Source organism: Pteropus medius, unplaced genomic scaffold (genome assembly GCF_902729225.1).
Source record: "Pteropus medius unplaced genomic scaffold, Ma_sr-lr_union100, whole genome shotgun sequence".
Classification (NCBI taxonomy): Eukaryota; Metazoa; Chordata; class Mammalia; order Chiroptera; family Pteropodidae; genus Pteropus; species Pteropus medius.
The window spans coordinates 1,742,763-1,769,138 of NW_024343578.1; the positions used below are offsets into that span (position 1 = coordinate 1,742,763).

The 26,376-nt window shown below is 42.9% G+C and overlaps 1 protein-coding gene across 4 annotated transcripts in view; it reads right to left on the reverse strand.

The window, feature by feature from the left end:
* CACNA2D3 (calcium voltage-gated channel auxiliary subunit alpha2delta 3) overlaps positions 1 to 26,376 on the reverse strand; it is a 793,860-nt gene that overhangs the window by 160,239 nt on the left and 607,245 nt on the right. For all 4 annotated transcript variants that reach the window (XM_039867421.1, XM_039867422.1, XM_039867424.1 and 1 more), the window contains 7 exons: positions 16,845 to 16,928; positions 8,675 to 8,746; positions 8,354 to 8,415; positions 6,904 to 6,971; positions 3,039 to 3,084; positions 2,782 to 2,879; positions 710 to 803 (listed from right to left, as the gene is read on the reverse strand). In XM_039867421.1, coding sequence (XP_039723355.1) covers positions 710 to 803; positions 2,782 to 2,879; positions 3,039 to 3,084; positions 6,904 to 6,971; positions 8,354 to 8,415; positions 8,675 to 8,746; positions 16,845 to 16,928 — 524 coding nt within the window. The remainder of the gene's footprint in view (positions 1 to 709; positions 804 to 2,781; positions 2,880 to 3,038; positions 3,085 to 6,903; positions 6,972 to 8,353; positions 8,416 to 8,674; positions 8,747 to 16,844; positions 16,929 to 26,376) is intronic.

The following is a 26,376-nucleotide window of genomic DNA, read 5'->3' on the forward strand; positions in this document are numbered from 1 at the left end:
GTAGGATAGAAGAGAATATACAGAATGGAAGAAAAAAAGAAAAAAGAAAATAAACTAATAAAGACCAGAAAAGGAGAGAGAACTGAATAATTGTATGATGTGAAGATGTCAAAAAAAAAAAAAAAGATTTTTCTTCTTATTGTTAACCTTCAATAACCTAGTTAAAATAGTAGTAAAATGATGGTAATAAAATAACAATAATAAGCTGCTGAAGCAGTTCTCACCCTAGTCTTTAATAAGAACTACTCTTGCCCACCCTCCTCCTCCTACATCCTCCACTTCAGAAATTAAACCACAGGGTTATATCTGATACCTTAATGAAATAGAGCTCTCACTTCCCTATCTTTCTCACAACCTAACCTGGCCCAGATCTCAAGTTCCCTCCAGACTGTGAAGTAGAGGGAGCCATGGCAGGCCAGGAAGCAAAATGCTCCTTCCACCTCCCTCTCTCTCGGAAGTGTCACCCTACCTCAGCATACCAAATTTCATGTAATGTTAAAACTCAAACAAATTATATGTCAAACCCAGTAGCTTGCCATCCAAACCCGAGCCGCTAATCTGCTCTAGCTCTTGTGGTTTGGAGCTTTGGGGAAAATTAAAGAACTTTAACACCAGGCTCCTAAAACAGTTTAGTTCTTTAAACTATAACCATATTTCGGACTGTTTGTGGGGAAATGGCCATGAAAGGGGGACACGTGCAACCACTTACTCAGATTTGTTGAGGGCAAGGCTGGTCCAATAGGCTTCAATGGGAGCACTCACCACAGCATCAAAAAGGACTTCTTGTATCAATTCTTTATCACCTGTTGGGAGGGACACACTTGAGAAGATGGCTTTAGCCAGGCCCCAGAAAGGGGCACAAGAGATCTTCACCGGGCTCATTTTGCAGTGTCTGCAGGCTACTTTCTCACACGGTGTCTTGCTTTATGCATTAATCTCCCACCAACTGAAAACATGAAACAGTTCTGACACCTGATATGCCAACAGAGCATGTGGATGAGATGATAGTAAATGTAGAGTCTTGGGTATCTCACACTTCAGTTTTCTGCTTTCTCTTCCCCTCTAGTAGCTCATGCCATAGACCTCATGCCAACTCTGGGATTTGGAGACCAGCAGGCATGTTTGTTCTTCTCATCTCCATTTCTGTCCTCTATCAAAATCTGTGATTCTTCAGGGCCCTGATTTCAATCGGATGTAAGAATGGGAAAGGGAAATAATAACTTTATAACTCCTGGGACTCTTATTTTGTGATTCATTTCATTTAAGAAGAAAAAAAAATTTTTTTTCATTTTAGTGGGAGAAATAAGTCCCTATGCAAAAGGTCTCTTGGTAGAGCTCTTGGAAGAATCAGGGGGATATCATTAGTCTAACAGAGGCACCCTAGACCCCTCCAATCACCCCAGGAAGTGGGGCAACTAATTACCACACAGAGTGGGCCAGTTCTCCCCTTGGCTCAGGGCAAGAAGACAGTGGAGCTTAGTTATAAAAGTAAAAACTGAAAACAACACCAAAAAGACAATGGATAAATTCAGATACAGTCATGTAGTGGAATACTATGTAGTAATTCAAATATATGCATTAGAGCTAAATGATCAGCACAAATACATCTCCAAAATATAATAACATACAAAATAATAAAAATAAATACATATTGTTAATGGATATATGTATATATAGTAATAGTATAAAATGTATGGGTATGGTGAACAAATATAGAATGGTAATTCTCTCTGGGAAGGAAATAAGACTAGGCAAGGACACTCAGGGGCTTCAATGCTGTCTGTAATGTTTCACTCCTTTAATAGGTACCTGAAGCAAGTATGACAAAACATTAAGACCCGATAAAGCTGGATGGTAAATATAAAAGCTTTTAAAATATTATCTCTATACTTTTGTTTTGCAATATGTCATTAAAAAGGTCAAACAAAATAAAAAATTAGGTTTACAGATGCCCATCTATCCTTTCTCCACCAGAGCATATCCCAAAAAGTTAATCCATTCCATAAAGATGCTGTTTAGAAATTGGATAACCTCCTTACACTTCCACAGGGCTACTGTGTGGTTATTCTATAAGGTAACATATATAAAGAACATTTCATGTCACTGAATAAGTAACATCTGTTATGGATAGAGACAGGTGCCATGCTCATCTTGGTAAGTCTCCCCCTGCCCAATCTTTAGCTAGTACAACTATCTTATGCTATTGCAGGGTCTGATCCCGCAGTTGGTGAGCTGCAGGCCTGCTGCTGCTCTCCCCACCCTTCCGCATCAGCCAACTGGCAATTCTGACTCCTTGAGCTCCCTCAGAGGGCACTTGGTGGGAGTAGAGGCAGCAGATCACAGCCCACCAGAGACAACAGTTAACAGTGGCAATCCCACTTTGGAGAGAACCAGGAACCCTAGATTATGGCCTTGAATGAGACAAGTCCTATGTCCAGCCTGGCTTTTCATTTATAAAATAAGGGATCTGGATGAGCAGATATTTACAGTCCCTTCCCCACTGTAACATTTTCATCCTATTCAGTCGTTTGAGTAAACGGCTCAGAAGGGGGACAAATCCAATGCAAAGGATTAAACCAGGATTAGATATTCTGTATGACTTTCCCTAACCCACATTCTTCCTCCTATTTCTACAGGAAGCAGACATTTGACTGGATTTAATGTGACTGGTAATTTCCGATAAAACAAAGCTTCTCTTGAAAACTGAAGCAAAGTATGGTATTGAGTTCATTCCCACCACCGCCACATGCACACACAACTCACATTTGGAGGCACACTCACATTGGAGCAGGGGTTCTTTGCCTTTGAGATACAGCTTAATAGCTTCTAACTGAGACAGATGACGGTGCTCTGGATGTAGGTCAGTGTTGCAGTAGGACCTAAGAACATGACATGGCCCAAAACAAGAGCATGTAAATATTTATAGCATCACATTCCTTTGCCTTTGAACCAGGAGGACTGGGCAAGAGAATATAGACAATTTGAAATCAAAGAGGGCACCAAATACCAATACTGATAAAGGACCGTTTAATTCTTACCATTCGTCTGCCAAGGACACATCAGGGTGTTCTAAGTCATGTAGGCCTGGAGGTCAAGGAGAAGTTAATGAGTTAAATGCCATATGTGTGGGGCACAGTCTCCACCCTTCCCTGCATCCTCTCGTGTGCTTTAAAAGTTCTAGGGCAGGGCCATGGGGTGGTTAAGGGCAGATACCAACCCCAAAGACATCTGCCTGGGAAAAGGGACTCTAAACAAAGGAAACAAGTTCTCTGCCTGGGCAGAACTCTCTCCCCACTTCCACCTCGCTCAGCCCCACCTGCTAACTTCCCTAGCCATGTGCCTCAGGAAAGCCTTAACGCCTTGTAGAGAAATGATACACAAGCGAGTCATGGGAGAGCAGCTTAGCATGATGGTAGAAACGCTGACTTTGGAGGCCTATGTAGCCTGAGTTGGGAACTGGGGTGACATTAGCAGATCATTTTATTTTTTTAAATGTCAGTCTCTTCAAGTGCAAAGCTGGAATAATAATAGTTTCTAACTGATATGTAGTTGTTACAGTGAAAATATAGGTTGAATGATATAAATTTATCAATACACAACTGTTTTGACCAACAAAAACTGCTAGTAGCTACAGAATCCCAAGTAAAAATGAGTCATCAGTCTGTAAAGCTAGCTAGGAGAACAAGGACTAGCAGTGAATTTGGGAGTTTTTATAGACTGCTCTAGACCACCCTAACTCTGCGAAATCACTCTTTCCTCGCATCTCCCTGTAACTTCATTTTGATGGGTCATCAGCAGACATACACTTTCGAGTGATAACCTCATGGGCCCTTATGACGCTGATAGCCTGTTTTAGGATGTCAGAGTTTCCCAAATGACCAACTTACTGCACTCAGGATTCCAGTTTCCTCCTCAAATACAGATGTATAAAATATAGCAAAATACTGGACCTATCATCACATACTCCTGCTTGATTTTACAGGAAGTAGGAAATAGATTAGAATATCATCACATATTATCCAAGTGGCCATATTCTAGCCACATTCAACCTACCGGTTGAATGATCTTGAAAATGTCTCTTCAGCTCTTTGAGTTACATCAGCCAGAAGATGCAGGTAATAATGCCTCACTCATAGATTCCATGAGAGGATTAAATGGGACAGTGATAGTCCCTACAACAATCCACGCATCCATCAGTCCTCCTTTCTTCCCTCCCTTACTCTCTCCTCTCTCCTTCCTCCCTCCCTCCTTTCCTTCCTTCTACATATTTGTTGAGCATCGGCTCAGGACTATTGTGCAAAGTATCATTCCAGGTCTTGAGAATATAGTAGAGTTAAACGAAGATCGCTTTCTAGTAGCAGAAAAGAGATAAGTAAATAAAATCAAAGTACCTAGCTTAGTTAGTGGTGAGGGGTATGAAGGAAAAGAGAGAATGGAAGTACAGGGAGTGTCAAGAGACAGGAAGGGTTGAGAAAGAAAGTTTCGATTTTAGCCATGGAAGTCAGAGAAGGCTTCACTGAGAAAGTGACTTTTAAGCAAAACCCTGAAGGAAGTGAGGGAGAGAGCCATGTAGATAACTAGGGAGAAAATGTTCACGGCAAAAGGAATTGCAAGTGCAAAGGCCCCCAAAAGGTATCTTACCATCCTGTCACATCGGGTTAATGATGTCAATTCTATCTATTTTTCTAGTTTCTGTTCTCGTCAACTTTCATCCACAAAGCCCTCTCTGGCTATATATTTCATAGGACCTATACATGAGACCCTGAATCTTTTTGATTGCTTCCTCTCTGAGTTCCTAGGGCATCAAAGACATTTTATTGTTCTCTAATTCTCTCACCTCTTATTTGGTCCTTCTAACAAAATCATCTACTGATGATTGATAATGATGACAAAAATGACATAAGCTCTAATTTCTGAAACAATTACTGCATACAATGTATATAAAAGATACAAATCAAGTGTGAAGGAGATTCAGAAGAGGAGTGATTTCAGTAGGTAGAACTACGACTCATGCCTTCGGCTTCAGTAATGACTTCTTACATTTTGAGCAAAGTCTGCCTGTTCACCATGTTTGTAATATTTGGCATTGGCAAAGCATGTTGAAAATGCCTACATTCTGCGGGACAGAATTCCTCATGGAAGATCCTACAGAAGTGTGGTTGCCATTCCCGGGGTACTCTTTCCTTCTCCAAGAACAGAACAGAGCAACAATCATGCCTTGGCTCTTATTGATGACAAGATCCTCTCCTATTTAGCCCTAGGGGAAGCAGCTTACTCAGGCTCTGTTACTCAGCGAAGTTGGCAGGATCGTAAGCCCTCTTATTTATAGAGGACCAACAGAGAGAGGAAGATCTGACCTCATTTGTGTGGATAACCAGACACTCTCCCCCTTGCTGAGGATTCAAATTAATTTCTTGCATGGTAGTTACAGTTAGCTCTGAAATTCTCTCTATGTGACCTCTCAGCCTAACAGCTGTGGAACATACAGGGAGAAGATAGTGACTAAAGAAATGATCCAAAAGAATGCAAAACAACTTCCAGCCCCGTGTATTGAGGATTGACTAAATATATGGGCACATGAGAGGCAAATAATCCATTAATAATCTTTCCTTCTATTGTTCTGACCATGGGCTATTTCCACAGCTTGACCTCAGATGGCTTGGATGTAAACTTTCTGGCATCATAGGCAGTGATATCCACAAAGCTACACATGGCTTGTAGAGCCAGAAAATTCTAAAATTTAAAAAAAAAAAAAAAAGAAAAAAAAAAGGTCCTGGAGAATGCATCCTGTTGAGTATCTTTCCCTAAAGAAGATGTTGCCTATTTTCTCTTGCATGTGTCTGGGAACAGAGGCCACACAATTGATTAGCTCTTCGGTGGGCACGCTATGGGTTCTGCACAGGTCAAAATGACCCCCTTCATTCTCCCTTCCTATTCCTTAAGATCACACAATCACTTGGGAGAAAAAAAAAATGCATGGAGAGTCAATAATAAACCAGAAGGCTGTCTATGGAACTTGGTATCTCAGGTATAACCAGTCTCATTCTTCATTCTCTACTATATATCTGACCAATAGCTCTAACCAATTAAAAACTGACTCGTAACAGGCCTTCTTGCTCTTGGCCATACTCCCAAGAAAGAACACTAGTCTGGTCCAACTCTTCTCTGTGGAAATCCAAAATTTAACACTCAGATTGGGCAAGGGACATACTCAAGGCTACTCAGGTAGCAAAGCCCTTCAGAGGCCAGCCCCATCCTCCCTATGAGCTGGTGATACGGAGAAAGGTAACTTCTCTGGGTTGTTGGGAGCTGAAAAGTATGGTAAGGATGTGACAGCAACTTTAAAGTTTAAAGGGCTGTAACAACTGCTACCATTTACCAGGAGGTTACGCTATGCTGAAGCTTTATGAAGACAAGACGATCTGGGAATTTCAAGGTGCTACTTACTCCTCTGACCTCTGTACATCATTTAAATACTTCCCTTTGGACCCAGGCTGCCATGAAACCCAAGTGAAACAGAAGACAAAGCCTCACATATTTTTGTTTTCAATTTTTCCCTTGGCTTGAATTTTTATACTAATTTGTTTTTTTCCTGGTACTGATTTTTATGGATGAGAAGAATATAGTTAGCAGATGATTCCAGAGTGGCCTCAACAACTCTGTGCATTAAAGCAGAATATAAATAAATGAAATCATATGGAAGACCACTGCTAGTTGGGGTTCCCACCATTCTGAATCAGTCCAGGAAGGCAAGGCGTCATCAAGTGAGCACTTAGTTGAGTCAACTGCTTAGGGATTGGGCAGAGGGCTGGACAGATGAGCAAGTTCTTCGGTTAACCCAGTGACGGTCTCTGGAGCTTCCTTCCCACACTAAAGGAAAAGATGGATCGAGGCGGCACCTACCTTCTTCAACGGTTACATTCCCTCGGAAGAAATATTTCCCATGGCCTCTGGAGAGCGCCACACCTAAACTGTGCAGAGAGACAAAGCAGACCTTGAAATCCATGGCATCGACTGGAATAGACTTGTGGGCTAACTTTTATTTTCCCTTTTCACATTTCCATTTCATGTTCTGTAAACAATTTTTCCAACAGTTTATTTTCAAAACCCCACTGATTATAGTTGGTGTTGGTTCTTCTTAGGTTCAATCAGCTGCTTCAAAGTAATTTTTCTGATTGGAAGTGCCAGCAGCAATTGGCTGCTCTCCTGTGTTTTTAAAGAGGTGTGGTAAACTGCTTAGCCCTCTAGCAAGTCCTTCTCTTGGATGCCCTTTAAGGGGTCACCGGCCCTGCTCTTCAATACCACCTTACATACCCTACACTCTGCCAGATGGGTCTTTACAGATCTTAGAGGTGGGGACCGGGGAAAATTAACCCCTTCTCAGGGACATAAAGGAAAGCTTCTACCACCATATTAGCGTAGCCACATTACTGTGCTGTGAACTTCTTTGCTCACACCTCTCCCTAGTCTAATAGATTTTTTAACACTCTCACTGGCTGGATTTAAGCTCCTTTTTGTTTCCGTCTAAAGAGAATATGTTTAAAAACACAGTCTCTTCATTTGGCAGACCTATTTAGTGGTCCCGTGTTTCCTTGATTGCTCTGGTTCCAAATCAAATCTACCCACGGTCCCTGGCAGTATATGACAACAATGTCATAATTTACTTTTCAGGTTAACCTATAGATGGTAAATTCTTTCCCTCTTTAGCTCTGTGAGGCACCAGTTCAGGAACATGAAGCAGCCCCACTGAAATAACTTTTACAAAAGGTGTTACCACACTAAGTTAATAGCAGTGGGAGACTTTAGAATGCCACATACACATCTGTAAGCAGGCAATGAGGCAAAGCCATTTTTCAGGACTGTTACAAAGAGAAATAACAAGATTCAAAGGCAGACAAGCACAGGACAGTTCAGAAAAATTAAAATGGAAGCACAACATGTGGGGATGGATATGCTACCTCCCAGTTTGAAGAATTTTTTTTTTTTTTGTCATGGAAATAAAAGGTGAAATGGAACTCACTGGGCAGCAAGTTAGATATTTAGAGACGCTGAAACCCCCCGAATTTAACTTTCCCCTGTAGTTGGAACCCCAAAGCTTATTTTGTTGGTAATGAGATGCAAAGCCATGACAAATTGAGTGAGTTCTCCTACGTGGTCCTGAACCATCTTCCCCCTTCTGGAAAACAACAACAACAAAAAAGCAGCCTGGGAAAAGCCCCTTCCTCACTCTTTCCAGCCTTTTGGCAGGGTGTTTGGTTATCTTCAGATGATGAGCTCTGAGAGTGTCAGCAGGTTTTGTACAAACACAACTGATGGGTCTGATGGAATGTCCATGTATTATGGTCAGCTCTACCTGAAAGGAGTACCCTTGATGTCTGTATAATAGTAGTCATTTGTCATCACCAAAACCCGTTTCTAGATTGAAAAAAAAAAAAAGTCGTAGAGAAAAGAAAACATGGTTAGTCTGCTAGGTGAAGTTTTCAGAAATAAATAAAAATAAATGGACACACTATGATCAGGTTAACAGTACTACATGAATCTTGTTTGAGATAAGTAAAGACAAGAGAAAAATGATCTCAGCGAAAGATATTTATTCCAGATAGAGCTTTCAAAGCTAATTTTTCACAGTGGTTTGTTTTAAATTAGGCAGCAAGAATGTTTGAGAAAAATGTACCCCTTTGTCCACTGTCTTCTTCACCTCCATGGAAAACTTCCCAGTCTTTCGATTCACCATGGCGTTTCTCAACTAAAATGATAGAAGAAAATGGTGTTAGTTCTTCCCTGGGTTATCATGTCATCTGGACACCTTGCGTCTTCCAGCTCAGAGGCACATTTGGTGGCTTGTGCAAAGCAGAGGTGTGACAAGGGTGGACTATCTCCCACTGAATCTTAGGTGCTTTTGCAGTAAGTCTGCATATTGCACTCAGATTTCTAAAACAGGGCTAAAGAAGAATAAATATTCAGTGGCTGCTGTACAGGGGAGAGAGGCTAACTACAATTAACAAATGACTTTCGACTTCAATCTGGGGTGCTCGTGTAAACCTCAAAAAAGCTGGTGCGATGCTGACGAATCCTGAGAGTCAGAGAATGAACCCCCAGCAACGAGAGAAAATGCTCAGGAAGCAGCGATGTCTCTGGGGACAAGTTACATTTCAAAAAGAGTACTGGTTTGTCACAAAGAAATCATTTTCAAAACTTAATCAAGTTAAAGACATTTTCCTACACGGTAGTTAAAAACAACAACAATAACAAACAACAACAACAACAACAACAAAAGGCCAACCATTTAGTAGGAGATTAGCTTTTCATAGCATGAATCGCCCTCGAATACTCTCCAAGAAATCAGGGCCAATTAATGGCCTTGCTGATGCTGACGGGCAGTGAACAGGGCGACCCTGTATCTGATTTTTGGAAGTCCCATTTAGAAGGGTAAGCCTGCCTCCCCGCCCCCACCCCTGGCTGACCTCTTCCAATTACATATGGCCCTTCCGTGAGTTCAGAGAAGGACAGCAGACACAGTGATGAAAGATGTGCCGTCATGGGCACCAATGGGAGACGACAGAGAAGGCCATTTAATGGAATAGGAGCAAACACTGACATGCCACAGCCTGTCAGGAAAAGCTCTTTCCCAGCCTCATGCTTTTTTTTTTTTTTTAAATCCTTTCCTCCTCTTTCTTCTTTGAGGAGCCTGAATAAGATCTGGCCGATAGAAAACTGCAATGCTTGCAAGCAACCTAAATTTGATTCGGGGCTGCCTAGATTTGGGTTCACATTCCCATCTTCTGTGAGAGAGAGTAAAAGAATAATTTTTAGCTGGAGGCATGTATAAAATAAAACATATATTTTACTCTAGATATTTTTTAACAACACATAATGGGCATTTCTGGAAATATTTTCCCATTTTAACTTTTGTGGTTTTGGATGGGGAGAGCTGGTCCTAATTAAGTCTACTTTCTAACTTTTAAGAACGGCTCAATTTATCTTTAACATGGTTTTCATTTTTCCTCTTTCTGGTGCCTGCCTAAAGCCATTTGGGACCTTCCCCTCTCACATTCCCTGAGCAAGTCAGAGATTAGGTAAGCCTCTCCATGCCTCCTCCGTGCCACCCCACCCCCAACTCGCAGTAGCACAGAACAAACAGCGTGGGGGATTTGAGGCCAGGGTCACTGATGCCTTCTAGAGGCAAATGCTTTGATGACTTATCTAGTCTTCCCTTTTTCTTCAATAGTAATAAAAACAGGTCACGCTTTTTGAAAACCTGCTTAAGAGGCGGGATAGCACTGTGGTTAAGAAATGGACTCTCGAGCCAGAGCTCTGTGATAGCAAACGAATCACTTACCCTCTCTGTGCCTGTTTCTCTGCAAAATGGAACTAGTGACAGCACCCATCTCACAGAGTTGCAGTGAGGACTAGAGGAGCTAATATTTACAAGAGTGCCTGGTACTCTCTAAGCATTCGATGAATGTTAGCTGCCCTCCAAAAGCATCATCCCCTTCATTATCATCCTTCTCACTTTTCCTTACTGTCAGACCCCTTTCAACGACTTACTGAATCAGGATTCAAACTCAAGTTTGCTTGACACAGATGCCCAGGCTCTAAACCAATGTTTTCCAAACTTTTTTTTGACTGCGAGCCACATAAGAAATGCAGTTTCTCTGATGATGCCCTTTGATATCTCTTATCTTAATAGACGTCATTGCCTTTAATTGCTGAGCATGAACAACTAAATGGATTTTGTGACTATCCCCCAATTTCTCAGGTTGAAAACTGCTGCTCTTAACCACCTCTGGATTAGCACAGACTAAAAAAGAGGCAGTCCAAGGTAAAGAGAAGTCAAGTTTCAAGTTTTACCAGTGATGCATACCACTGTCCTGTGACCTCTCTGTGGCTCAATTTTTTCATCTTTCATTCATTCCATCAAAAATGTTCATGAATGAGGACGTCCAGACCCCAGGGATCCTGTCAGATATGGTATAAACTGCTTATCAGATGCTTACGAAGTTTGGTTAATACTGATATATCTGAGCTCTTACTATGTGCCAGGCACAGGTCTTAAAACTCTCGAAATCACCTTCTAAGGTACCATTATTAACCCTATTTCAAAGCAGGGGGGAACTGAGGCACAAAGTTAAGACACGTGTCTAAGGTCGCATAGGTCCTCTGTTTCCTGAGCCCCTGTCCCCTGTCCTATTACTTCTTTCCAAATGAGAGAAAGCATTTGGATAAATTCAAAGCATTAATATAAAAATGCTGTAGTGTTAATATAAAAATGATGTATTGTTATTTTTGATTTTTTTTAATCAAAGAAAAAGTTTTAAACATTGACCATGCAATAGTCTGAGGTTTTAATATCCCAGGAGGCTCTCTCACAAGCTCTAGGTCCTATGGTCTGAGGCTGACAGGAAGGTGGTTTTCTGTCCTCACTGTCAAGAGTATGGAAGGGGCTTTGGTGCTTTTTCAACAGACTAGTGAGAGAATATAGCACTATGAGGCTGGAGCAGTCTAGAAATGTGGCTTTTCCATCTGGGGAGAGTGAGGCTTGTGAAGGGAGGCATTTGGCCCCAAGTCCTTCGGTACGTCAATGGCTCCACTAGCCCCTGGGTCTAGGTTCTAAGATGGTGCCTGGGGCAGAGGTGACAGCGGTGGGGAGTGACAACGCTATTGGTCCTGGCATGGGGGCAGGAAAGGCATGATTGCTAAGGCTTCTCAGAGCTGTCCAAATGTTCCCAGATCTTGCCACTGCCTGGATTACAGAAATGAGCAACTGGAGAAATGAAAGGGGTCTGGCAGAGGAAAATTTCCAAACAAGTTTGGGCATGCTCAAATGTTAGAATATTATGTAGTCATCAAAAAAATAAAAATAAAAAATCACATATGCAGATGTTCAACTTAACACATAGTCAAAGAAAGGCAAATTAAAACATCAGTGATATACCTTTATCTTCCCCTATCAGTTATCAAACATCTGCAAGTATTTAATGCAGTGGACATTAAAGCAGTTTTCACCACAGTGCGGTAGATAAAATAAAGATCAAACCTCTTCAGGCTGAAAACAGTAATCTGGAGACTGTGATCAGGCTCCCAGATCTCCAGGAACCACCTTCCTTCCCCTGGGCATTGCGTTATCCAGGTCAGGTATGCTTCCCAGGCCCCCTAGTGAGTCTGTCTCTCTGAAGCTAAAGCAGCTTTGCTGACCATTCAAAGCACCCACTTTACTAATGACCATTATAGCTGGTGGCCATGCTTCTGGTTCCACTGTGAACCTGTAGCTCTCCTCTCACGTTAGAGTTCATTAAGGAAGCTTTCCCCAGAGATCCGTTGATCACCTTAGGTTTTGTGTAGAATTATGTAATGACAGCTTATTCTCCTAATGGTTCATTATATGCATCAGAACATGAGCCTCACTTTTTCTAGTGAACAAACAACATGCACTTCCAAGTCCCTAATGACATTCAACCCTGGCCAAGCCAACAGATTAAAGGGAAAGGAAGAAGCAGTAGATAAACAGGTCTGATATTCTCAAATGAGCTTTCAATCAGAATATGAAAACAGACTTGGCACAGAGCATCTATACAATAAATCCTCTCTGTCTCTCTGTCTAAGGCTCTGTCTTGGTTTCTCTCTTTCTCTCTCCTTCTCTCTCTCTCTCTCTCCTTCTCTCTCTCTCGCCTTCAGCCTGTGCTCTTAGGTGGCAGGTGAGCTGGGCTTGGTTTGGGAACCCAGGGCTCAAGCATGAGCTGAAGAGACACTGAAATGGGTGTAAAGAAGAACAAACTAAATGGCCAAGGTCCCAGAAACATGCCCTCGGAGAAGAGGTTTATAGGGTTTTGAAAAGAAATGACTCAGAGGAATCTTTCCACCAGATTTATCCCAGGTAAGAAGAAAGTAAGTTGATTGGATGGCAGTAGAAAAAGCGTTTAAACTACAACACAAGGGATTTCAGTTGGACTGTAGGCAGAATCTGATGCTGGTATTCGCAACACCATGTGGCAAGCATTTGTTTAGCAGCTATGTGCCAGACACAACCCATCTTCTCTCCACCCCTCAGAGGAGCATAACACATATACAATGAGGCACTGATATAGAGTCTTCATGGACTCTTGGACTCAAGAGCTCTTTCTAAGGCATACTAACGTGGTCAAGAACTTTGGCCTGAGTTGGAATCTACACAGTGCTCTTGGCCCATTACAGCAATTCTCTCCTTCCGTTTCCTTACCTGTAAAATGAGAATAGCACCAACTTTGCAGGATCGTTGTGAAGAATAAACGAGTTCATCCATAGATAACATTTAGATCAGTATTGGCATAGGGGAAGAATTCAATGTGTGGTAGTTATTATTTATATTAGCTTTTTTTCTGTTTATAGAAATAACAGTGTCCATGGAGGAAAGTTTAAGAATGAGTATAAGATAATAGGAATAAGATAAAAATCATCCTTAATTCCTTCAGCCATCTCTGGGAATTTATAACCAGAGGATAAACACCATTTTAAAGATATTTATTCTTTCTAAGAGGTGATCAATACCAGTGATTCAGACTGGGCTATGAATGTGTCAGGGTCCTCAACAGATCTGTCCTACTCATTGTATTGTTGACATGATGCCTGACTCATCCTGGAGTCAGAAATCCCACCCATTCTTCTCTAAATGATTTCTGATTTTTTTTTCTTATTTTAATTTTAACCAGTCTATTTTGCATGTCTTTTAATAGCATATGTGACTTCACATCTTTTTTGGAAGTACACAGGGTCTATGTTATAAATATAGTCATTAAATTTAACAACAGCCTAGCTGCCAAGAGAAGCAGGGTACTCCTTCTGAGAAATTCTTTGTAGCTGGGAAGACCCACGTGGCTTCTTCAAGAACTTCTGCTTGCCTGGTCTTTCCCAGATCTTGACCTAAAGCCAGTCCTCTGCTACTTACATGCAAACCCCAATGACAGACATACTGGCCATATGGGATCCTGCGTAGACTTCACAAAGATACTTTATATAGATTCCAAAATTCTCCAGTCATTGGAGTGCAAATCCCTAGGAGAGAAATCTTGAAGTGGGTTTTCCCAATCAAAAATGTAGAGAATAAAGGAATTCACATTTCGAATGTATAATGTTCCCAAGACAACAAGACATAGACCCAAACCAAAGAGACAACCAGAGACTGATTTGTACAGAACAGGAGCATTGGACTTGCTGAAAAGGTGGGAACTCTGCAGGTGGACACCAGAAACCAGTCTTGTGAGTCAGTTGAAGATGAAATGCATGTGCATGAGGCTGAGAATCTGATCCTCTGCAGCTCCAATGAGAAAGGAAGACAGGGCAATGAAATAAAAAGCATTTCCAAACCATTATTAGTAAAAGGAGCTATTACCTCACCGAATATTAACTGGAGCACAGATAATGACTAGATTGAGCCCATGTAATAAATCTCTGCAAATAACAGGCAAAAGAGAAGTGAGTGTCGGCTGAGCATTAACTAGCAGAGCGAAGGCTTCTTGGACGTGGGGATTCTGAAGTAAGAACGAGCAAAATCAAGCTTGCCTTCTATATTAACTGAAAGGGAAAAGATGAAGGGATGGTGAGGATGTTGAAAAGGTTCAAACCTTATGGGAGGGAAAACAAAAAGGTCTAGTGAAGTCAAAAAAAGAGCAACGAATAAAGTGAAGATGGAAGAAAAAGGAACACAATGAAACGCACCCTTCAAAGATTCATGGGACAATTGCAACCGTAAGTCTACAGGATGTTCATTAATGAGAAGGTTAACTGACAACTGATGATGATGAGACTAATGCTAATAATGGCTACCACCCACAGAATACTCACCACACCCTCACAATGTAAACACTTTTATGTCTTTCAATATATTAACACACTGAATATTCAAAACAGGTCTGTGAGGTAGGTACTATTGTTACCATCATAATTTTACTTGAAAAAGAATGATAGCTTGCTCAAGACCAATGGCTAGCCAACAGCCAGTTGGAAGCCAGGCAGGCTACCCCCTGAGCTGTGCTCCTCATAACCGGGCTGGTCTGTTTCTTGGTATGAGCAGGTCGGGTAGCACAATCCAAAGAACCTGACGTGAATCCTGATGACAATGTTTAAAGAACAAGAAAATATAAAACTCTACCAGGCCATTGAGCTGACATGCTGCCAGACCACTGGCGTGTGGGCCGAAAAGTGCAGATGAGGAAGTAGTTTCTTATCCAACGGCAAAGTTATTTTGTCTGAACTCGGGTTTAAAAAGACTCAGTACAGACGAAGAAGAAAATAGGTTAAACTTCTGAAAAAGATATGACTTTTGTATTTTACAGGCGAGGAAGAAAATCAGAGAAATGCTAGCTGAGATATCCAGGGACCAGAGAATATGAGAAGAAAAGCTACAGTGAGGGAAGTGCACAGCTGGCCATGCTTCTGGAAGGCATAAGAACCCAGCCAGGGGACTTCAAATGGTCCCCCTTGACCATCCCTTCGGAAAGCAGGACAGAGTGAGGGATGGAAACAATGTTGACTCGATGATAAAATTTAAGAAAGGACCCAGACAAATCGAGGCGGATGCAGGCAGAGGAACATGGCCTTGGCACAGAGGTAATGGAGAGAAAGCGAAGAGCAAGGGTCCAGACAGAAACACCTGAGTAGTTATGATTTAACTAAGGACCGTCCGCATGGATTCACACAAAGGCAGTGGAGGGATCAAAACTCTGCCACTCTGAAGCTGACTTCTGGGATATTGATTTCAAGCAGTTTATTAAGAAACAAGACTCAGAAAGAACCTCTGACCCTCTCGGTTTCCTGTCCAAGGGATTCAGAGAAATCTGCTGTAGGAAGGGAGCCTGTGCTTAATCGCCTTAAGAATCTTCACCCTAGTGTTGGTCAGGAAGACTACGAGGCTGTTAACTGGATGCCCCTGCATCCCACTGTTTCTGAGTTGGCCAGCAAGGATTTTCCCGCCATGTATATCCTGGTCTTCCTCAACTACCTGTAAATTGCCCATTCTCACTTCTGAAATCAAAGACCCCATCCCCTTCCCTTTTTTCCTTTGTCTAAAATGTCTTCTACACCCGATGTTGAATCACTAGCTTTGGGATTTTATGCTTACGTGAATTCTCCGTGCACGTGTATTAAAACTTCAATTTTCTCCTGTTACTGTCTCTGTTGATTTGATTATTAGTCCAGCTAGAAGACTTAGAAGATGGGAGGAAAGTACTGACTGTTTTTAGCCCCCATGGAAGCCATGTCTAACAAATCTGATGTAATGAGGAAGTATCAAGAAGGCTGATGGAGTTAAGCTGTGGGCATAGGAAAGTTTTTGAGACGGCACGGCACCAGAGGCCGAATCTGTGTGGACAACTTGCACGTGCGCTATTGCCGTGTGGCCGGTGAGGGGGAAAGACTGTTACTGCCCAAGAAAGGGTGTGGCCAACCAAGCAGCCCTGGTCTGCCCTTCAAAAATATGAGCTGTGCCCATGAAATCCTGACAGGTGAATTCTGGCCTTGACTTTGCACAAGGCAGAGCCACAGCCAGGCTCCCCTGACAGTGGCAGGTCCTATCAATGGTACTGAAGAAGAATCTGGATTAATCAGTTACAGAAGGGACCAGAGCCCACAAGGGGATGGTTTCTGCAGACTGCACTAGGCGGGCGGGGTGGCTGGCCTGTCTGCATCTGGTCTGACCAGAGGGAGAGTTATAAAACTCCAAACTCAGTAAAAGGGTCCATTGTCTCCATGTCCCTCTGGTGGCCAGGTGTCCCTCTGGTAGGCCTCTCGGCCGGCTCTTAGGGCAGCCTCCAGGTACAGAAGTGGGTACAGTGGAGCTCCTTCCTCACCAGGCTTTAAAACAAAGCACTTACCACATCATCTCGGTCTTCCCATTCCACCTCGGAGAGGTCAACACTACTATAGTTAGGTTTCCTTCGCTTTTTCCCTTCTTCATACTGGCAGAGGAAGGGACATATAAGGGAAACAAAGAAAGAAAACATTTCAATGAGATCACCAGCCAGGGCCACCTTTATCCTCCCAGGTTCTGTTTTGAGGATGGAGACTGTGAACAGAGGGAGATCAGTGAGAGGCCCAACTGGGTGGCAGTCCTACAGATTTTAACAGCAGGAAAGCTGAAGCCAGATGCCTGTAAACATTTGCTCTGAGCTGGGAGAATATACAAGTCAACTCTTTGCTTGATAGGAATTTACCTAGTAGACTCCTTGTCTCTAGACATGCCAGATGCAAAGCAGTTTTTCCCCTCCTGGGATGGTATGTGCATGGGATGGGGGAGAGCCTTTCCCTCTACTCCAAAGCTTTAACCCCACCCCCGCTTCATAACACAGGAAAGGGCGCCTTACATATATGCTTACCAAATACCTGGTGGTATTGCTCTGTGTTTTATAGTTCTCCCACCCCTACCTCCTGTCTCAAATGCACTCCATACTCCTTGGCTAGGCAACAAAAGCACTGATCTCCACAGTTGGGTTTAACATCCTGGTAATGTTTTGCAGACACACAGAGCCTTCTACCTGCTATCACACTGGTCATGGCAGTCCTGAGCAGGGAACGCTGCTTTACCCAGAGTAGACGTGGGTACTGGGAATCCCTGCCAGATTTAATGGCCATTAGGGCATTTCTCTGGAAAAGCTGATGAGCGCATAAATAACTGGAGAAGTCATTCTGTTTTTTTTTCCTCCTAAATCACTGGTGTTAGTCACTCTGCAAGCCTACCATTTTATCAACCGGATGCTCATGTGTCTGGATGTTCCTGTGTCTCGGGGCCTTTTATGTTGGCTGTTGGGGTGTTTATAATGTAGGAAAGTCTGCCCTCTACTGCAGGCTAAGGAGAAGTAACCCCTTTACAAGTTCATACGATATGGCTAATGGCATAATGGAAAAGAATATATGTACAGTTTTTCTTTTTTGCTTTTGTCTCTAAATTAGTCATCTTTTGATTTAATCAGTAAGGTTCTACGTGAGATGTGGTGTTGTTCTAAGTGCTTTAAGACCCCCAAACCATGGGTTGCCATTTTGGATTCTACCTGGCTACTACGGAGACAGGTGCTAAAGGCACACCAGATGTGAAGCAGAAAATCGCTGCCAGTCGGTTGAACCGAGCAGGTCTAAACTGGCCCCCAGTGGAATCCAGGGGAGAGAGGCCAGACAGTGAATCACTGTGGGGCCAAACAGGGCCAGGTGGTTTTTCCCGCTTTCTTCTCTTCTGCATTTTGACTGCCTTTCAGGAACCACGAGGTATCTCTGGAAACTATCCACCCCTCCTCCCAACACCCAAGAGGGCCGCCTCGCCTCTAAGGGGCAGCGGGCCTGACCACCCCTGGTCGACTGTCCTTCCACTCCTTTCTCTCAGGTTTCCAATTAAATCATTCACAGTCAGTCTTATGACCTCGGATCCACTCCAGATGAAGAGGAAGGGAAGTGGTTCCCTCAGAAGCCGCTGTAAATGATAGCAGATTCTCAGTTGGACGCTGTTACGGAAAGTTCGTGTATACGTGGAAGCTCTGGTCCTCATGAGAGCCAGGCTGGCTGAGTGGGAGGAACAGGAACGGGGTCGGTGGGGTTGTCTCCAGTCTCACGGTGAGGAGTAGTGATGGCGGGGGTGGGGGGGCACATGATGCTCAGACTCACAACTGTCCCCATGAGGAGCTATGGTCAGACATTCTTGGACCACCGTTACCTGTGCTAATGGCTCCCAAGTCCCATTTTAGTAAGAACTATTACTGGGAGCCAGTAGGCACCCCAGAAGTTCATGCAGCCTAGCTTCTGACTGTTAAAGGCAGAACTTTCACTATTTCTTGGGTAGCCTAATGCTAGGTCTACACTGTCTTTTTGATGGAAGTTCTTCTTTGGTGACTTCAAAATGCTCCTTCATTCATTTATTTCACCTACATTTATTGGACACCTAGTAGGGTCAAGGTACTAAGAATAAAGTCAATTAAACAGTGCTTTATTCTTTCCCAAGGACTTACTTGTAGTTTATTACCCTTACTTCTGCCTCTATATGGTGAATTTATTGCCCATCATGCATATGGGAAGACAGACTCTAACAAGTTAAATAAAAATTAAATAACAAGTTAGATAAGATCATATAGCCAGTATGGGGGAGGACACCCCCATTTACCACAGCCCCTGACCAACTTTATATGGCTAAGCCTCATGTTATTTCAACTACTGTTAAAAAAATTTAGAAAGACCCTAAATTCCAGACCATCAAATATTCTTTCGACCTTAGAAAAAGTGTCCACCTGTCTTTGTTAGAAGAAAAGAGCACAGTGATCCTGTCACTTACTCGGCATGTGACCGAGGAAGGCACCAAGCTGCTCTAAACCTCCTTTGTCTCAGCTGCAAAATGTGAAAAACAAGAGCACCTCCACAGCCAAAGTAGGTTGAGAGGATTAAATAGATACTGTATGTAAAGTGGCAAGTGCATTTCCAGGCACAAAATAAACACTTAATGTGTAACTAGCATGATTCCTGAGAGCTGTGACCTTCTTGGAGAAAAGACAGGCTCATTGTATACAATTTGCTAATACCTCATTTCCCTGAAATGAAGGAGACCCATTCAATAAATTTGTAGGTCACTGTTCCACAAACTGTATGCTGGCAGGAGACGTTTCTTGAAAAGGATGGAGTCAGACAATCACAAACATATGTCTTCTTCTAGTGTGAATCTTATACACCAAGAGTTGTGTATTCATTGCCAAGTTGGGACTCAAGACTCTCCCGACAAAAAAAAAATGTATACTTGTGCTAAGGAACCCAAGTCCTTTTAGATGGCATCTGGCAAAAGTGAATTTGCTGTGAATCCTTGTCTTCTGACCATTCCTAAATGTCTTTCTTCATTTTTTTTTTATAACCACTCAAGAAATATAGTACAATACACTATTGGTCTTGAAGAAACTTGGAAAGATTAGAGTGAGGGAAAGTAAGATTTCCCAGCATACTGATCAATAAGCCACCATATTCCTGCAAGTCTCTGTAATTTAATTTCATTGAAATAGATAGGGCTGGGGATATTCCCTCTGGAACTCCATCTTAGAAGAATGCCCAATACAATGTCTACTTAACCAGGTATGTGAAACACTTTCTATTTGGGTCTTTATTAAGAGGTGAGCTCCTTTACAATATATGTAATAATGTAGCAGAGTGATTCATTTGGGTGAGAAAAGGAAAAGTCAGTAGGCTGTTGCATATATAAAACAGGTTGAGGGGGATGAGTAAACTCTAGCATAACAACCCCAAATCTACCTTTACCTTTTTTCCCAGTAAGAAATATATCTAACGACTAGAGATTACACCTTCTTTAGAAAGATACCTGTGCTGTGGATTGCCATCACCCATTCCGCACATTTTCCACGGTAATCATTTTTGTTTTCCTATAGAGAACCCCTTGGATCCTACTCTCAATAAATACAGTTCTAGTAAAAGTACGACCACTTCTGGTTCAGAGGTAGGCAAGTGACCTGAGCAGGTGAGGAAGACCCAGTGATCTCCTGGACAGTGATTGGTTCAGGGCTGAGGATATAACTCAGTCCAACTGAAATGAGACTCCATCTGGGATGCTTTCCTGGATCTATCCAGAAAAAAAGGACTCTCCATCCATGAGCATCACTAAGGTTACGATATGATGTGAACTTGAGCTCTTCATGGCCACCTCTGCCACTGCTTGGAAAGGGCCTTGCTGAGAATGAAGCCAGACAGAAAGCGAACAGATATGAAAGGAGTACTGAAAACGTGGTGTGCACACCCGAATCAAATGTGCCTGAAATATCCGTACTTTTGGATATTTCATGTACCAATTCATTTTTGCTACATTACCTTCCTTCTCTTTTTAAAGATTTTTTTTTTTTAAAGCTGGCTTGGATTTTAAGCATAAGCAGTCAACAGAGTTCTGGCTTGTATATACTTAGTGCCTTTATATATTTTTTCTTTTTCAATAAACTACTTTAAAAATATATTTTAAGTGAAGTGTTCACAAACTTTGGTACTTAATGATGATTTAGGAACATGTGATTTGCAAAATACCTCACTGCTAACCAAGAAAAATACTGCGTTTGAGCATGGCCGATCCCCTGTACCTGTTTTCCCCCACAGAGGACATATGTGTGGCCACAGAATGCGAGTGACAGAGGAAGAACTAAATTCTCAAATCTCTGAACCAGAGGCCAGGTCTCTCCTCTCCCAAGGGATTTGGCCTGGGACAAAGCCCAGGTCCACTAGCCCCACTCCCTCTTCCCCTGCGTGAGGATCTTGTTACTGGGGCCGAGGCATCATATATGGCATTTGTTAGTGTATCTGTAATCTGTAACTTCCTTTGAAAATGTGATTAACGAATTGCAAACAGTTTCCAAAGGTTTATAAACAGATACTTTGAGAGCCACAGGTAGGTTTGTAGTTTTTGGTGCCTGTTTTATGAAAAAAATATGTGAGGGAGAATTTAATAAGGAAAGATATTCTGTGCTATGAAATACTTTGAGGTGGAGTTTTAAATAAAGGCCATATGTGGTGAACACACAAATCCGCCTGTGGCCTAGGAGGATGGGACAAGAAGGGCACCCATCTGAGGACTAAGCTGGAACCATTTGGGCACAGGCGTGAGTGCCAGAGCCTTCCCAGAAGTGTTTGATTGTCCGGATGTGAGGCCCCTTTTGTGTTACCTGCAGATCAACTTTGGGATGGGCTAAGGTGATGTTCATGTTGGTTTGAAGAACCCAAGATGCCTTTGCTTTCTCTGTGTTCTTTTGGGAAGGGCCAGAGGAAATCGGCTACACACATCCATGCAGCCTCTGTGAAACGAATATTGTGTGTGTTAATAATTGATAAACTGTACGTGTTGTTCCCTGCTGCCAACAGGAAGAAAGGAGATGGGGGTGGGAGGCCACAACTGGAGAGGAAGAAGCCTTGCCCAGAGCTAATGCCATCTGCAGAAGGGGTGTGGTTGAAGGCAGGGAGCCAACAATTGTCTGGGCAGATGTTTCTCTCCCAGGGCAGCCGTGGTCCCCAGCTGGTGAACACCTTGGCCACATCCCCTGAGGTCCTGGCCTCCTCTTGTCTCAAAGGCTGAAGTGGTCATTCCAGGAGGAGGAAAGAAAGCACGTCTTCTCTCCCCCATGCACACGAGAGTAGGGCCAAATGGCCATTGGGTATTTCATTCCTTTGTTCCTTCATCCATGAATTCCCTTTATGCTCATCTGTTCACCCACACACCCCAAAATGTTGGTGGACACCGAATATTTACCGGGCCCTGAGGGAGGCCCAGGCGAGCCTTGGGAAAGCATGGAGAAACTGTCAGAGAAGGATAATCTCCTGCTCTCAAGTTGCAGATCACAATTCACCACCAGTGAGTCAGGCCAGTTAGGAGAGTGGTTAAAAGCCAGGGCCCTAGAGTCAGGCTCAGACTCTAATCAGGTTTCTACCTATAGGCTGTGTGCTCCTCTGGGGCTAGTGTGCACTTGTGCGACTATAAGATGAAAGTAATAGATTTCAGCTCACCAGGCTGTGGTGAGAAGCAAATGGATACAAGCATGGTTGATCATAGAGTATGACCTAACACAGGGGTCCCCAACTGGTACCAGTCTGTGGCCTGTTAGAAACCGGGCCACACGGCAGGAGGTGAGTGGCAGGTGAGCAAGCGAAGCTTCATTTATATTTGCAACCACTCCCCAGCACTAGCATCACTGCCTCAGCTCCACCTCAGATCATCAGGCATTAGATTCTCATAGGAGCACCAGTCTCTGGTGCCAAAAAAAGGTTGGGGATCGCTGACAAGCAGTGCTTGAGAACATGTCCACTTGGCTAGCACTACTAACTGCTGATGTTATTAATGGCTTATGAGATATGGCAGCCCCTGCCTCACCGAGCTCATCCCTAGGGAGTACACTCACAGGTTAAAATGGGTCTTAAGAGTACAGTCGTTTATTAATAGTTTTAATCCTTTAAAGAGGCAATTCAACCTGGCTTGGTGGCTGATTCTTCTCAAAGTCAAAGAGAAAGTTCTTAACAAGAACAGGGTTTCCTGGCCAGGTGGCCATGCGGATCTGTGACAAAGTGATGGTCTTTTCCCTAGAATTTGCAAATCATGGTTTATGACTATCACAGCATGTCCAGGCTCAGAGGCGGGGACCCTAGGGAAAGGGGGCTCCCAGTGGCTGTTACTGGTCACTGCTCTGCTGGCTACTATCTAAACAGTTTGAGCGTTTGCTGTTTTTTAAGGCTTTTTAAAAATTATTATTATCCATGTAACAACTGCTCATTGTAGAAAATTTAGAAAATAATGAAAAGTGTAAGAAATGAAAAAATATATATTGCCCTCACTACCATAATACAGGGATTATCACTCGTTAACCGATAGTCTGTCTTTCCCAAAGGGTAAGTACTTTGAACAGTTGCTGCTAAGCACTTTGAACAGTTGCTGCTTTCTGTTTTCTAAATTCATTGTTTCTCCGACAAGTAATTTATAAAATGTAGTAACCAATCTGTTCTGCTTTGTAAGTCTCTGCCTTTAGCGGAAAAAAAAAGTAAACATTTCCTGCCCTTGCCGCCTATCATTTTCATGGAGAGTGTTTCTTGTGCCAGGCACTGTGCTAGGCTCTGTGCATACCTTGTCAAATTCTCACAACTCCAAGGGAGGGACGATCACTTCCCAGAAAGGAAAATGCAGAGCCTGGGGCCGCAGGTCACTTGGTAACATGCTAATAAGCACTGGAATCAAGATTCAAACCAACCCTGCCTGGTTTCTGAGCCCTCAGGCTTCACCACCCTTTGTACCACCACCCTTGACATTGCCTCCTTGTGAACGCAGGTCCTCAGCCCAGACGCCAACTATTGGCGGGACGGCACAGAGCAGGCATGCTAATGGTGGCAGAACCACCCTGCAAGTCCAATCCCACTGGCCCTCCATGTCTCTGTTAACAGCAGACTCCTTTGGGCTGCCCTGATGGCCAAGGATGCAAGAATCAGTTCTAGGTTAAGAACAACTACAATATACTGTGTGTGGCGAGCAAGGTACCATGCCGCACATCTAACATACAAAGCCGTGTTGCCCAGTAACCAGCATCCAACTCAGGGCCTCCGAGAAGCCTTGTAGAACCTGGTAACACCATTGCAGCTATGATTTCCATAACAGCTGTGCTGGCCTCTTTGTGTGTGACTCCAGAATAGACTTTTTTTAGAGAAGAAACATGACTGCATGGCATAGATGTTATATACCAAGAGAGAAATTCTGATGAGTCTGTACTCAAGGAGGTGAAATCTTCTGTGTTCATGGGAAGATGAGAAGCCCAGATACACCGCAGGAAAGCAGGGCCATGAGGGTGTGTCCAAAAGCAGCAGGAAGGTGGGAGAGAGGCAACAGGGCATGTCGAGACAACAAGCCTCTTCCCTTTTCTAAAAGGTACCATGCTCTTATTAATTAATGTTTTTAAGTGTCTCAAAGATGAAAAGTCCTACGTGTTCTCTTAGTGTGATTACAAAATCCTTTTGATCACTGTAAAACTAAAACAGCTTTGGTATTTTTTAAAGAAACAACAATTAACAGGCCTCTTTGAAAACCCAAATGACCTTTATCTCAATCAGTGTCCTCTGAATCTCCATGAGTCACACACACTGTGTGTGGGGAGGAGGCGGCCCAGCCTCGCCACCATTTTTGTGGGTCAAACATGGCTTCCTCTATGGCAGCTGGATTTAAATTCCCATTCTCAAAAAGCCAGTCTGTCTTATAACAGCAAGCCCATCATAAAAATAATAACTGTGAGGGGTGGTTGGGGTGGGAGGAACTTTTTGTGCCAGGAAGGAGACAGGGAACAGGGGACTCTGATGCAGGGAGGGGAGTGGCCTCTGCAGTCCTGCTGACTCAGGAGAAGACCATCTTTCAGCAGAGAAGAAACAAGTATATGGATACTAAAAACAACAAAAAAAGATGCACGTGCACTCCTGGGGGACAGTTACGATGACAAATTAGAACACTCTCTAAAGTTTCCTGAGCAAAGGTTAGATGCAAGACCATCTTCAGAACGAATTTCAAAGTTTCAAATACAGTTGCACTGAATTCTTGAGAATAGATGTATGCCATATTCCAATTATATTCCATATTTCATATAAAGATTTCAGATACCACTGAGTTGTTAGATTATATCAAGGATAAAAAGAGGACCTCTACAATTTGGAAGTATGTCTGCGACATCCGACAAGTAACATTTTTTTTGCATTTATAGAACTTTATTTGGCATTATTCCTTTGAGAAATTTTCTATCAAAGACCCATAGGTATGTGGAAACTGTTGGACAGTTTTGAACAGGAGGTAGAATTGGTTACAGTTTAGAAACTGCAAAGATAATAAATTTCACTCAAGTGAAATCAGAAAATAGTATCAACCAACACAGTGACACAACATGTGAGCCTTTGAATGATGCTGTAGAGTGTGTTCTTCTGTTGCAGGTTTTCTCCTGCAGTCAGTAATATTCCCAATGCCTCTTCCCAGCCCTGTCATGGGGAAAAGGACTCTAGTCTTACTTCTCGGCATGGAGGGATGGAAGTCAAAACAGAGAGCTCTCTCAACTGCCAGATTTTTGTGCTAAATGACACGAAGGGCAGGAAGCTGGCAATGAATATACAAGTGAAGTAAACAGAGAGATGCAGAAAAGAGGGAAAGGAGTTCTTACTTTTAAGCCAGCTGTCATTACCCTTGACCCCGGTTTATGCTTGTAACAGTATTAACCTACATCAGACTGCCGCCCCTTCATCAAATGTGCATGCATGAATGTGTGTATGTGTGCTTAATTTTATTTAGAGAGCTGCTTGGCATGGCGGCTTTATTTTGTTTCTCTTCTGCTAAAATTATTATAGATACTTGTGGAGGAGGAGAAGACATGAAGGGATCCATCTCTGTGGCCACGTCTTACATGAAAGTTTCTCTGATCCTTCCAGCTAGAGTCTCTCTCCCTTCTCTTCTGGGTGGCCCTCGTTTGCACTTCCCTGAGGACACAGGGCTTTGCAGCATAAATGTGCATGTGACCATCTTTTCAACCCATCTGCTCTCTGCCCTAGACATGTGCTGATCACCAAACTCAACAAGTTATCATTCATCATTGGTCCATCCAGACAACTGGACTGATGACCAAGCAAAATGTTTAATTTTGATTTTTTTTTTTTTTTTGGTGTGCAAGCCTCAATTCTACTGATATATCTTTTAAAGAATGTTTTTGGATGCACGCTTCTCTGACTAACCCCAAGAGACTTCTGATGTCACTCATGACTCAGAGGAAAACCAAAGGTTCCCTGGTAAGGCTGACTGAGTCCTTTGGGTCTTATACTTGTCTGTGATCATAGACACGTGTACAGAAACTGGAACAGGCAAAGCTAATCAGAGAAAGAGACCAGTGGGCC